At 42.1% G+C, this 13032-nt stretch overlaps 1 protein-coding gene across 1 annotated transcript in view; it reads left to right on the top strand.

Annotated features, from left to right (window-relative positions):
- Positions 1-10212, top strand: part of bcl2a (BCL2 apoptosis regulator a) — a 69625-nt gene extending 59413 nt beyond the window's left edge. The window contains exon 2 of the mRNA XM_007900541.2: positions 7666-10212. Within this exon, the coding sequence (XP_007898732.1) occupies positions 7666-7800 (135 nt within the window). The 3' untranslated portion in view covers positions 7801-10212. The remainder of the gene's footprint in view (positions 1-7665) is intronic.
- The last annotated feature ends 2820 nt before the right edge of the window (positions 10213-13032 follow it).

The raw sequence follows: 13032 nt of genomic DNA, 5'->3' as shown, positions 1-13032 counted from the left end.
GAGAGAACTTTCTGCCCCTCCTCCATTGGGAAGCACTTGGCTCAATGTATCCCATGATGATTAATCTAAGTAGAATTGACATGTTGAAAATCACAAGTGTTGCATGACACTGCTGCTCCGAAATAAACTTAACTAAAATTAGGGAAGTCTTTGATATGGTGTGCGTTACAAGACTGGGTCACTAATTGGGGGTTTAATGTACAGCACCTAAAGGTACAAGGTGATCTTTCCCTGTTAGGACAATGTGCACCTGAATTTTTGCTTTGTTTTGTGTTTTCATACTCAAATTGTTTATACTCAAACAATAGTACAACAGGAATGTGATGGCTGTATAGTGCTGTGTGAAAATCCGGTAGATAAGACAGACACACGGCTCTGAATACTTCCTTCTAGGTCAGCAGTTTGTCTTAAGGTTAAAAAGGGCATCACAACTCTTGAGTGTGTTTCCTTTGGTGAAATGATTCCATTAAATGTCTCACTGACATACATGTCATCAGCTTCTTTAAATTCGTTGTCTTTCAGGGAAAGTTTGATATATCACCCTAGTTGAAAGGTACCAATTAAGTGTAAGTTGTTGAAACTTGACTTCTTCCAGTAACTGTTATTTTTTGTCTTAAGTCAACATCATCTACAGCAAAATCTTCATTCATGTAGCTGCATTATAGGCATCTGACTCGTCTTATGAATTTGTTTCCTTGCAAATCTATCAGACACTTCAAGAGGTGATAAGGAGGTTTACATGGTGTCCAATCTCTAAAGATTAGACACTCGCAGCACTATGTATCTTTTATTAACTCATTAATGTAATTGTAAAACCATAAGCTTGCAAAAAAAAGTTTCTGTGTGATTTATGTAGACATTGACTTGTGTTGGGATATTACCTTGCGTGAGGGGCGCTAAATAAATGCTGTTTATACAGTAGTTGTTGTTGGGTTCTTTTCCTCCCCAGTCACAGTCGCAGTTCTGAGGTCTGGTATGGATTCAAAAAAACACAAATTGTTTCCAGGGTTTTGCTTCTATACTTCTAGAAATACAGTAGCCTCACTGTAATATTCATTGGTACATAGCTTTTACAGTAACATGCTTCGGTGGCATGGCTCCTTCACGAATACAACGAGGCTACTTTTTGTTGTCTCCATGACTTTCTCCTGACCAAGTTGGCTCATGATTTCCAAAGGTCTCATTGAACACGAGTTCTGTTGCACCATCCCTACACTTGAAGAATTGACGAAAGCAAGAAAAGTTGCGCTATTGAGACTTCCTTGTATTGACCTAAACAAAAGAAGTTTGTGGACATTTGGTTCTGTAATTCCTGTACAAACCTGGGGGAGTCAGCTGATGGCGCATGACATAGAACTCGTGGTTCTCAGTTGACGCAGGATAAATTAAACTGCTTCCAAAGTGCATTCTCAGTTCGATTTCCGGGCGGGATGAAACATTTTTTCCTTAAAGAAACCTTTCCTTTCTTTAAATAATTTCCTTACTCAACAGGCCTTTATTATCTAACAGTAAGTGGGTTGTTAGTCGATTGCTTTTCCGGAGGTAATAAATCCTCAAAAAATAAGAAAATAATAATAATTTGGTCGCTCAATCTATGACTGTTTGTGGGATACTACTGTTCGCAATTGGCTGCCACGTTTCGCCCACAATTGTGAGGATCTGGCCATTTACAGTATATTTGGAAAATTCAGATTTGTGAGATACAAACAAAAATCCATTGGCTATATTTTATTTCTGTAAAGTATTAGATCTTGCCTTTCTCAAAGGGTGATTGTAACCAAGATAAGAAAATCATCTCCTAACTTGTAATGTGACTCCCCTATCCTCCCACACTTACCGGCTGCATTGAATGGATTGCATGGAAATAATCGTATCTCCAGAAAGAACCCGGACATATTCTTTCTACACCCAGAAAGTGCATTTAAACTGAGTTCTGTGTCCACAGGAACCGTGAGCGAGTTTCCCTTTGCAAATATAAGAATGGATATCCATTATTCACTTTACAGATACAAACTGCAAAAATGGGTTAAAATTTAACTTGCTTCTTTGTTTTTTATGTGGCCACTAGACGTCAATACATGTTTGTCCCTGATTTCTCACAAGGTAAAATGGTGCTGCAGTCTGCCGTACGGGACCATGGGTTAATCTGATTGTAACCCAGTGCTCAATGTAATGCTTTTAGCTGTCTTAGTCCTGACAAAGAAAGGGAAATTGCGTGGAATGGCGCTCCACTCCTTCACAGTAAAACTCCCATAAGTCGTATCATTCAGGACCATAACATTTCATATGACTTGTGCGTAATCTGAGTTACACTAAACTTGTATAATTTGTGAAAGATCCGATTTTTAATCAATAATCTACCCTGTCCACGCATATGTAATCACTGCAGTTGGTAACTGTTCATGCGGTGACAGCTCAAGACTACATCCCTCGGATTCAATGCATCTTAACCATTGCCATGTGCACACTTACTGTCAAGTATTGAAATTGTATTAAATCACTAGAAGTGAAATTCTTCTGCGCATGCGGTGACAGATCAAAACTACATTTCCTGCAATTCGTTGCGTTCAGCCTGCAAGTGCGCATGTGTCAATGGGGCAGGATGAATATTTCCATGCAATCTATTCAGTGCAGCTGGTAAGTAATGGAGGATATGGGGAGTGGCATTACGAATTAGGAGATGATTTCCAAACTGATCTTGTGAAATGGAACTGACCATCATCGCTCCAAGAGCTTGTGCATCATTGAGTCCTGTAGCTCAGTAGTTAGAGCACTTGCAGGGGACCTAGGTTCGATTCCTGGCAGGGCAAAACGTTGGGCAAGTTTCCTTACTCCACACGCCTCTGTTCACCTAGCAGTATGCAGGAACACGGTTGTTACTTGATTGGCAGATCACTTTTCTGGGGGTAACAATCCCTTCAAAAATAGATAAATTGGCCACTCAATCCACGACCGTTTGTGGGATACTGCTGAGCACAATTGGCTGCCGAGTTTCGCCCATAAAATATAGTCAATTGACTTTGCAGTATATTCTGTGAAGTGTTTTGAGACATCTCAAAGATGTGATAAGGCGCTATATCAAATGCAAGGATTATTATTATCTTCTAGACTCGTGGTGTGAGGAGCATTATTTTGTATTTTTATAATAGGCCCTTATTGTATTTGGTTAAATGTAGAACATGACTTTAGACTTTACATATCCCTTGGCACCAGCACTGAAGGACAGGTTCTTTAACTTTTCAACTCTTCCTTACCTTCTCCCCCACCCCTCCTCCCATTTTTTGTGCTGTTCCTCTTCCTTGTTCATATTATGAAATGTTTAGTTTCTTCAAAAGCCTGGAGTCTTAAGCTTGGAAGCATGTGGTACAGATCTGACAGATGCAAGTTGTGTATTTATTAAAAAAAGGGCAAAACAATAGGGCATTCCCGTTCATCAAATGGAACCCTTGCTTTTGCTTCATTCAGCACAATACAGCAAGGATATCCTGCTAAACCAATAGAGATAACCAGGCAAATAAAGTCGCTTCCTGACCAGCTGTTCAGCATTTTAAAATTCATCAGGATGTTCTTGCTTCCTTTTTTGCTTTGCTTTACCCTCCTCCATTGCTAATAATACAGCAGCACAGCCACTTGCTCAATGAAATTCTCAAATGTTTAAATCATTTGCCAGTTACGCTATTTACATGGGTTGCAAACTTTTTTTTGAATGAGACCGTTTAACCACCAGCACGGCCACTTCCTACTCCAGCATGTGTTGATGATTGGAAAGATTATTTTCTTTTATTATAAGTTTTACAATGAATTTCCGTTTACTTAGGAACACTGATAACTCAGATGCTGTTGTTGTGGTTGTTGTGTGAAGTATTCTATAAATGATTCCTAACCTGAATCGAGAGTTATACACCATGGGCTACACGTGCCCTAAAGCTCAGTCCTGTGCTCATTGCTGTCTCTCAAAGCTGTCGCACCACAGTAGTGCCTGTCGTTCTGCATTTCAGCCATGCTTTTGTCAGGATGTGTGACAAAATGTGAGTTTGAGGCATCTCAGAGACATGATAGGGGACTAATTCAAATATTATGAATTATTATGCGTGAACTGGAGGCTGGTCACTACACCAGAGGAGGGAAACCCACCAGGGGTTGTGCTGAACTCAGCTCTGTTTGCAAGTCCAGGTCAGCATTGGCAGAGGCTCAAGAGCACGGGGAGACGTCTTAACCTGTTCATAACAAGAGAGAGGAAAATTTTCTATTGAAAAAAGGAATTGATCTTGACCTCGGTGCTCCTGGTCGAGCGAGAGGAAACATCAGCTTGCCATGCTGCTTCTTATTATTATTCAGCGTCCCCTGCTACTGGCAGTGTGCTTGAGTATACAAGATGGGCTTAACCTTCTCTAGCCTCCTCTCTCTCCCCCACCCTCCAATCAAATAACATTGCACCAGAAGTATGACAATTGGGAGAAGTACTGGAGGGGCTGGCACCCATGAAACGATAGTCATTTCCTCTTGGTTGCTCCTTGGAGAGGCTTTTAATGACAATTTATAAAAGACTGAGCAAATGACATTTCTTTTCCCCCTGACCACAAACTCCTTATCTGAATATTTGCTCGAGATTAAAAAGAAACAAATCCTTTGACCTGTGGGTGAATCCCACAGGAACCTGTCTAAAACAAAAGCTGTCCAACAACAACAACAATAACTTTATATAGCGCCCTCCACGCCGGATGGCGTCTCAGAGCGCTGTCCATTGGAAAGCAAAGGGGATCAGACTGACTCTCACCCCCAAGTCAGAAGGTTGTGGGATCGAGTTCCATGTCAAGACTTTGAATTCACAAATTCACTAGGCTGACACTCCATTTCAGTGTTGGTATCCACTGCGTTATTGGAGGTACTTCAGACGAGACATTAACCCGAGGTCCCATCAGGTGGGTATTTAAGATCCCATGCCACTATTTGAAAAGAGAAAGGATATTCTCCCAGTGTCCTAGCCAACAATCACCCAAGTAAAATTGGCCATAGTTGTTTGTGGGGAACATTGTTGTGTATAAATCGGCTGCTGCATTTGCCCACAAAATACACATTGTCACTACATTTTACAGTATATCCTGTGAGATGCTTTGAGATGTCCTCCCCATGTAAAAGGCATATTACCAAATGTAAAGATTATTATGATACTGCACAGTGAAAGTAACTAAATCAAGGATCCTATTGTTAATTATATAGTTAATATCAGTTGTATCTCCAGAGGGAGAGAGAGTAGATTTTATTCATGTAATCCACAATCATTTGGTTTGAATGGTTGTGTTATATTAATAATTAACATTTACATTAAACCTTTATCAGTGACACGATGACCTATAGAGGATGAGCTAGTCAGAGAGGTACTGACCGTAACTTTGCCTGTGAGTTCTTATGTTGTTCCTCTCATGGATGTCCTTGTGTCTGTGTCAATACCAGCTTCAGAATTGCTGCTTTTAGTATTCATACAGGAGGTACCAGAGCAGTAAATAAGCTCCATCAGCAGACATTGTGTATATGTGTGTAAAATATATAACTGTGTTTAATTTGTGGCATTTCTTAAGATTTCTGGATGAGAGTTATGATAATCACAGTACGATTTACATGTATAGAGTGACTTCATGTCAGGAAAATGTCCCAAAGTGCTTCACAGTCAATCCACTTTACAGTATATCCTGTGAAACTCTTTGGGACATCAACCCAATGTGAAAAGCACTATACTGACTGTAACCACAGTATTATTGTTATTATTGAAAAATAAACTTTCATTATGAACCATAACAATTTTTGTCTTGGTTACACAAGAGGTAATATGATATAGAATTCAGTATCAGATTTGATGTGTTTAACGTTTCCCCCTGACTGTTCCTGTTATAGATTTTAATCATTTCTGATGTCTTAAAATGCATCAATCATCAAATCTTGAGTCCTGAACTGCTTGAATTATTATCTCCTATACTGTCTGAATTGACAATGTAAAGATTGAGCACATTATAACATGCTGCTTTGGAGCTTTAGACTTATACTGGACCACGGAATAACAATGGCTTCTGGCTTCAGGTTGCCACTGACATCCCGTCAGGCTATCAGGAAAGACTGTGGCTTGTGGGCAGTGCATAGCAACCATCTGATCAGTCACGACTTATCTCTCGCTTCTTTCACCACCGTTCTGGGCTGTGCCCTCTGTTTCTCTTGCCACTGTGGGCTGTACTTGTACTCTCTCTCTCTCTCTCTCTCCTGCTTGCCCTCCCCCTTCCCCCCTACTACTTTGTCTGTACTTTATCCTGCACAAACCTCTTTGATAATATAAAGCCCACAAATTGTTCAGTACGTTTGAGGGGGGTGGGGGTTATTTTAATGGAAGTTACAAATTCCATCATGTTGTTCAAGATTTATTTCTTTAAATGCTGTATGTACATCCCATATTTATTAAAATGGAGAAATGACATTCAGTTTCCAAGAACTCACAAATAGTCTGTCTAATAGGCTTATAATTAGAGACGGGAATGGGTTACAACAACAACTACTTGCATATATATAGCGCCCTTCACCGGGGTAGCATCCCAGAGGTTACCAGGAAGAGGAGTTGAGGTCTGGATGCTGGGCTCCAAGAATCATGTATTGTGGCAATGGCAGCTCAGTAGGATGACTATCCTAGGAGGCTGAGATCTAATGGGCCAAAGGGTCTTTTTCAACCAAATCTTCCTTATGATTAAAAATCTGGAAGATTTTATTCATGATATACTACGCCCTCCGCTGGTTCTGAGATGTATTGCACATTACACAGAATTTCATAGAACGTTCAAAATGGGAACAGACCATTCGGCCAAACCTCCCAATCCCCTCCCTCCCATGCCCCTCCATTCCCTTCTCCCACATGTAGGCAAGAACATCCTAAGTATGTAGTTTTAGTCTTATATTTTCAACATGTTTAAGTAGAATGCAATGTCTTTCATAATGGAGCTTAGTGTCCTTACCTTAGTGGTTAGAGCACTCGCCTCGCAAGTGAGAGGACCTGAGTTCGATTCCTGGGCAGGATGAAACGTTGGACAAGTTTCCTTACTCCACACGTCTCTGTTTACCTAGCAGTAAGTAGGAACCCAGTTGTTAGACGATTGGCGGATCGCTTTCCCAGGGGTAATAATCCCTTAATAATAATAATAATTTGGTCAAACAATCCATGACTGTTTGTGGAACACTGCTGTGCGAAATTGGCTGCTGCGTTTCGCCCACAAAATACAGTCAATTCACGTTACAGTATATTCTGTGAAGTGCTTTGAGATATCTTGAAGGCCTTGATAAGGTCTATATCAAATGCAAGGATTATTATTATTAGATTTTGGGTGGGTTTCAGGGCAGGTTGAAGCCATATTTATCTGGCTGTGAGTGCTTTATACTGTGAGAGGCAGAATGGCTTTACATTGAGGAACTACTGGAGCATCTGGAAATTGTCATAATATCTGTGTCCAATGTCAGTCAGCTGTTACAGTAGCCATTTACTGAGATTTTAGGCATAGATTAACATGTGACAAGTTTCATCACTGTTTCATTGCTCTCCCACAGCTTAATCACACAGTTACTGAACTGTCGACTTGATTTGGGTTTGGGTACAGAACCATTTCTTCACTCACTCTCTCTTTTTATTTACAGGATGCCTTTGTGGAACTTTATGGGAACAACGCGCATCGCTTCTTTGACATCCCGTTGCCACATCTTTGGACTGCCTTGGCTTTTGCAGCTGTGGTGACTTGTGTAACAATTGCTTATCTGGCCCACCAGTATTAATAATCAATATTCTGAGTTTCTTTTAGAGCTGCTTGTAAATGTGTTCTTAGGCTGCTTTCATGTTACAGACTGGTTGTTTTAAATCTAATGGGACCAAATTCATCAGCCGTAGAAATATCCTGTATATTCATTCAGATATCCCAGGAGTGTTTTTTTGGGGAGGAGAAGGGGTTTGTGTTGAGTTGTCTGTTGACAATGTTCGTGTGAAGCAAATTTTAAGAGTACATTTCACGGGAGGTGAACTGTTCTGATACTAGCTAGTTTCATGGTGTGTGGCTACAAGACAGTGGTGCAGTGCGACAAGGAGTGGGGATTTTACATTTACATTTTTTACATTTTGTCAATCCATCAAACCACAGATCTGTAAATATCGTCAGGATTCCAAGGCTGCCCCTGTCGTGCCACTCACTCCCATCACCTTTTGTAATGCTGTCTGAACAGCCATGTAAATAATAATCCTTGCATTTGTACTATATGCAGCATGATAGTGCTTGCTATAGTACAGCCATGTGCTGTATACAGTGCATGATATAGGACTTAACTTGATTAAGATATCAAATGGCGGGAGCTGCAGCCAAGTAGCCATGTTAACTGACAGCCCCTCAACGAAGGTGTGGGTGGGGTGTTTGTGCTGCATTTTCATTTAATTTTTGTATATTACTTTGGGAATGATCCGTGACATCCAAGACTTGGCCATTATACAGAAAGTCTTGAAGAGCGTGATGCTGAGCAAAAGACGCTTTATTTCTGATTTTATTAGTCTTGCAACTGATCAGTAGGAAGTTGTTTGAGGCATATTTGTTATATATTTGTTATTGTGACCTGAGCACTTGGGTTGAGATGGACTGTATTTCTATACTGAATCAGGTGGGACACGAATGTTGGAAAAAGCAGGAGAAAAAACAGTGACGTTCATCAGTTTGAGCCTATATTGGCACTTAAAGAACCAAACACATACAAATAAACAATTGCTCAGGTAACCTTGCTTTTGTTACCAATTGTTGACACTGAATAAGACAGCTAAATTGACTTCCCAGTGTCTATTCTGACTGCACCAGATTCTAAAGGTTATTTTATGAAAGCATATTTAATGTTTCTAGCTGTTCTGTGGAAAAAAAGTTCATTTAATGTTACTTAAGATGTTGTTGCTGTTGTAGGCGAGAGCTTTTTTTTAAAAAAGAAATCCAGAAAATGGATTTTCCGCCTAGTGTTCTATAAACGCTTAATAAAGATTTGTTTAATTTTTATTTAAAGTTTACAATTCTTCTTAAAGTTAAAAAGGCATTGCTGCTATTAGTTAAGTCCTGTCAGATAATTGATCAATTTGTAGACACCGGTGTATACCAAAGGGCATTTCTGCAGTTAGTTTTGCATTATGTGATCATTCCAGTGGCATAAGTCTCTTTATCATAATCAGCTCAAGAAAAGTGCCTCAGAATGTATTGAAAAGGCTTTGCAAATTTCTGCTTTCAAGTGAACTCTGGACATTCTCACCCAGAATGACGTCAGGTTGGTAGATGGTGACTTTCTCCTGTGAGAAATACTACATCAGCGAAATATGGAAGCTCCGACTGATCTGTGTGCGATGCTCGTTCATGGATCGATTCTTCAAGATGAGCTGCTTGGAATCTCTGACGTGGTTGAAATGTCTCCTGTTTCTACAAATGGTAAAAGCTGCTCTTCTATTTTTCGTGCTCTCCAGCTTGAAGATTTGCTTCTAATTCACCCACCCGAAACCAAAGGCTGAAATATAAGGTTACAATTGCAGCAGTGCTCCATCTGCTAATGAGGACAGACTTCAACCTACCAGCATTTCATAAAAGACAACGTGAATGTAACATGAAGGAAAGAGCACAACTGAAACTGGGAGTAAGCTAACAGTATTGTCATATTTTCCGTGATTATAAAGGGCTATGAGCGGAAAATAAGCACATTGTAGAAAATGATGACCCATGTCATTTTATACGGATGTGAAAAAAGAGTAAGGATTGTATTGGATATAATGTATGTGTTTGTGCACCTTGGTGGGCACTCTAGCGTGTGATTTCTGTTACAATGGAAACTCTCCAGTCATCTTAGCAGCTGTGCTTTGTGTCCTAGGTGTAATATTTCTATGACTTATTGTTGATTTTATAATGTGTGTGTACTCACTGCTACATGCACTTTGTCACCGTGGTGATACTCATTTAGATGTTAAAAGTACAAAAGGTGGGGTGGTGGGAGAAGAGAGGAAAGGAAGGAAGAACAGTTTAATTGGAAATCCACATAACCAACTGTATGCAAGCCTAAATTTTAAAAATATAGAGTTTCCAACTGAAAACATCATTCAGCTTGGGGCTAAAGGATGTGGGAGGGTTCTGTGATTGGCTGTTTATAAAGTCTTTGTGTGTTCAATAAATCAGTTTTAGTGAAGCAACCAGGGTCATATTTTGTACATTCAAGCACATGTTTGTAAAGCACGGTGTAATGAGGAATGCAGTCTGGATCCGTTCAACTGCCTCCGCCCTCCCAACTGCCACTCCCTCCCCTTCTCTCCCCATCACACTCCGACCCATACCCATTCCTCCCTCCACATATTCGAACTTGTTTTCCCCTCTATCATCACCACCATATGAAACACACCACCTCTCTGCCTCCACCTTGGACTCCAGGACAACTGACATCATGACAGAATGCCTGTCTGATGTCAAGTCTTGGATGAGAACCAACTTTGTACAGTTGAATGTCAGCAAGACCGAGGCCATCCTGATTTGCTCACGCCAGTACATCAGGCACTGGCAGCATCAGCATCCACAGATTCACACTCCACCTCTCCAAGCCAGTCAGGAACCTGATCGACTTGTTCGTCCCTCAGCTATCCTTTCTCCCCCATATCTGTGCCATGACCCGTTCTGCCTTCCCCCACCTCCGCACCATTGCCCGACTCCGCTATTTCCTCACCACTCAGGCCGCCAACAACAACAACAAGATTCCATTTATAAAGCGCCTTTCACGTCAGGAGGACGTCCCAAGGCGCTGCACAGTTGGGTCATGACCCGAGCAGGGGGGAAATGGTCAGGGTGAGGGGAGGGAAGGGAGGGAGCGAGGAGGGGGTAGAGAGTCGAGAGGGGAGCTGAAGGTACGGTCAAAGAGAAAGGTTTTGAGACCGGCCTTGAAGGAGGAAAGGGAGGAGGCGGCGAAGGCACTGGGGGATAGAGTTCCAGAACCTCGGGGCTGAGAGGCTGAAGGCCCGGCCACCGATGGTAGGGCGGTTGGGGCGGGGGATGTGGAGCAGACCGGAGCCAGAGGAACGGAGGGTACGGGCAGGTAGGTAGGGGGATAGTAGGTCGGAGAGGTAGGAGGGAGCGAGGCCGTGAATGGCCTTGTAGGTGAGGATGAGGATCTTGAATTCGATCCTCTGGGGGATGGGGAGCCAGTGGAGGCGAGCGCGGGTGGGAGTGATGTGATCCCGAAGCCTGGTGCGGGACAGTACACGAGCTGCAGAGTTCTGAATGACCTGCAGTGTGGAGGGAGGTGCGGGAAGGCCGGCGAGGAGAGAGTTCCCGTAGTCCAGCCTTGAGGTGACAAAGGCGTGAACCAGGGTTTCAGCAGCGTGAGGGGTGAGGTAATGCCGTAGTCTGGCGATGTTCCGGAGGTGATGGAAGGCGGTGCCAGTTGTGGTGCGGATGTGAGGGAGAAAGGACAGCTCAGGGTCGAACAAAACGCCGAGGTTCCTGACTGCTTTGAGAGGTGGAGAGTGCAGCCTTGGATGCTGATGGTGTCAGCGCCTAAACCCTCATACATGCATTCGTCACCTCAAAGCTTAACTACGGAAACTCCCCTTTTGTCGGCCTCCCCAAATCTTCCCTCCACAAGCTGCAAATCATCCAGAACTCTGCAATTCATGTTTCCTCCTGCACTAGGTCCATGACCCCATCACCCCCACCCTCGCCCGGCTCCACTGGCTCCCCATCCCTCAGAGGATAGAATTCAAAATCCTAGTCCTCACTTTCAACGCCCTCCATGGCCTTGCCCCCTCCTACCTCTCTGACCTGCTAACCCCTTATCAACCTGACCACTCCTCCCGCTCAGCAGGCTCCAGCCTGCTCCAGGTCTCCCACCCTACCATCAGCGGCCGGGCTTTCACCCTCTCTGCCCCTACCCTCTGGAACTCCATCCCACAATCCCTTTGCCATGTTCCCTCCCTTGCCTCCTTCAAAGCAAGACTCAAGACCCTCCTTTTCGACTGTGCCTTCAGCCGCCTTTCTACCTCTCTGCCCTTCCTCACCCCAACCCTGCCCCGCCACGCTCGGGTCCTGATCCCCGACTGTTCAGTGCCTTGGGACGTTTTTCCAATGTGAAAGATGCCTTACAAATTTAATTTTGCTGTTGGAGGTAATAGTGATGGAGATAATGTGCTTCATTGCAAAATAAGTAGGCTTAGAATTGGTATCAGACTATCCTGTGTCTTTGGTTCCTGAACCCAATTGGTAGAGTGATTTTCTAAATGTTTATACACGTCCGACTGTGTTTGCGAATAATTTGCCCTGCTGGTGATTTTCAAGGCCATTTAAATAAAAATAACAATATTGAGGCAAAGGTTATTGAGTTTAAGAGCGCACATTGAGGTTTTTTGCAAAGCTTCCTTTTGTTGTATTTGTCTGATTATTTACCTAATGAAATGTTATATTATTTTTTATATATATATATTTCATTTTCCTGATCCATTAAAACCAGCTGTTGGTACTTTATAAGTGGCTTTGGATGTAAATGGTTTGTATGAAAATTGAATGTTAACTCAACTTTTTAGGGGCATTCTGTTCCTTTAGTATACGTTTTATGACTGTAATTACCATCTGTTTCAGCTGATGAAGTACTTTTAACAAAGACCTTCGTAGAGGACAGTAAAAAGGGTTTTGTTCCTTTTAAAATAAGTTGCTCACAGTTTTTTCTTTTTAAAAAAAAGCACTTAAAAAAAAGCATGTGTGGCAAAGAACATGGCATTTGCAAATAATCATAAAGATCGAATCCTGCCAGTGACTGCACAAGTGTCACACCAGCCACTTGGAGCATAGTTACCCCAGGTGGACATGCCGTACGTTAGCCTACTGGGACCATTCGATACAGGATTTATGATCCTTTACAAATCCAGGTTTCAGCTCCAGCATTTTAGACCCCATTGTATTGTGTCTTTTGTAATATCATGTAGGAGGCATGTTACATAAAATTGTATAATGTTATTGCACAGAAGCT

The sequence above is a fragment of the Callorhinchus milii genome, unplaced genomic scaffold (assembly GCF_018977255.1).
Source record: "Callorhinchus milii isolate IMCB2004 unplaced genomic scaffold, IMCB_Cmil_1.0 Scaffold2, whole genome shotgun sequence".
Classification (NCBI taxonomy): Eukaryota; Metazoa; Chordata; class Chondrichthyes; order Chimaeriformes; family Callorhinchidae; genus Callorhinchus; species Callorhinchus milii.
The sequence above is the reverse complement of the archived record's forward strand: the minus strand, read 5'-3'. Positions and strand labels throughout refer to the sequence as shown.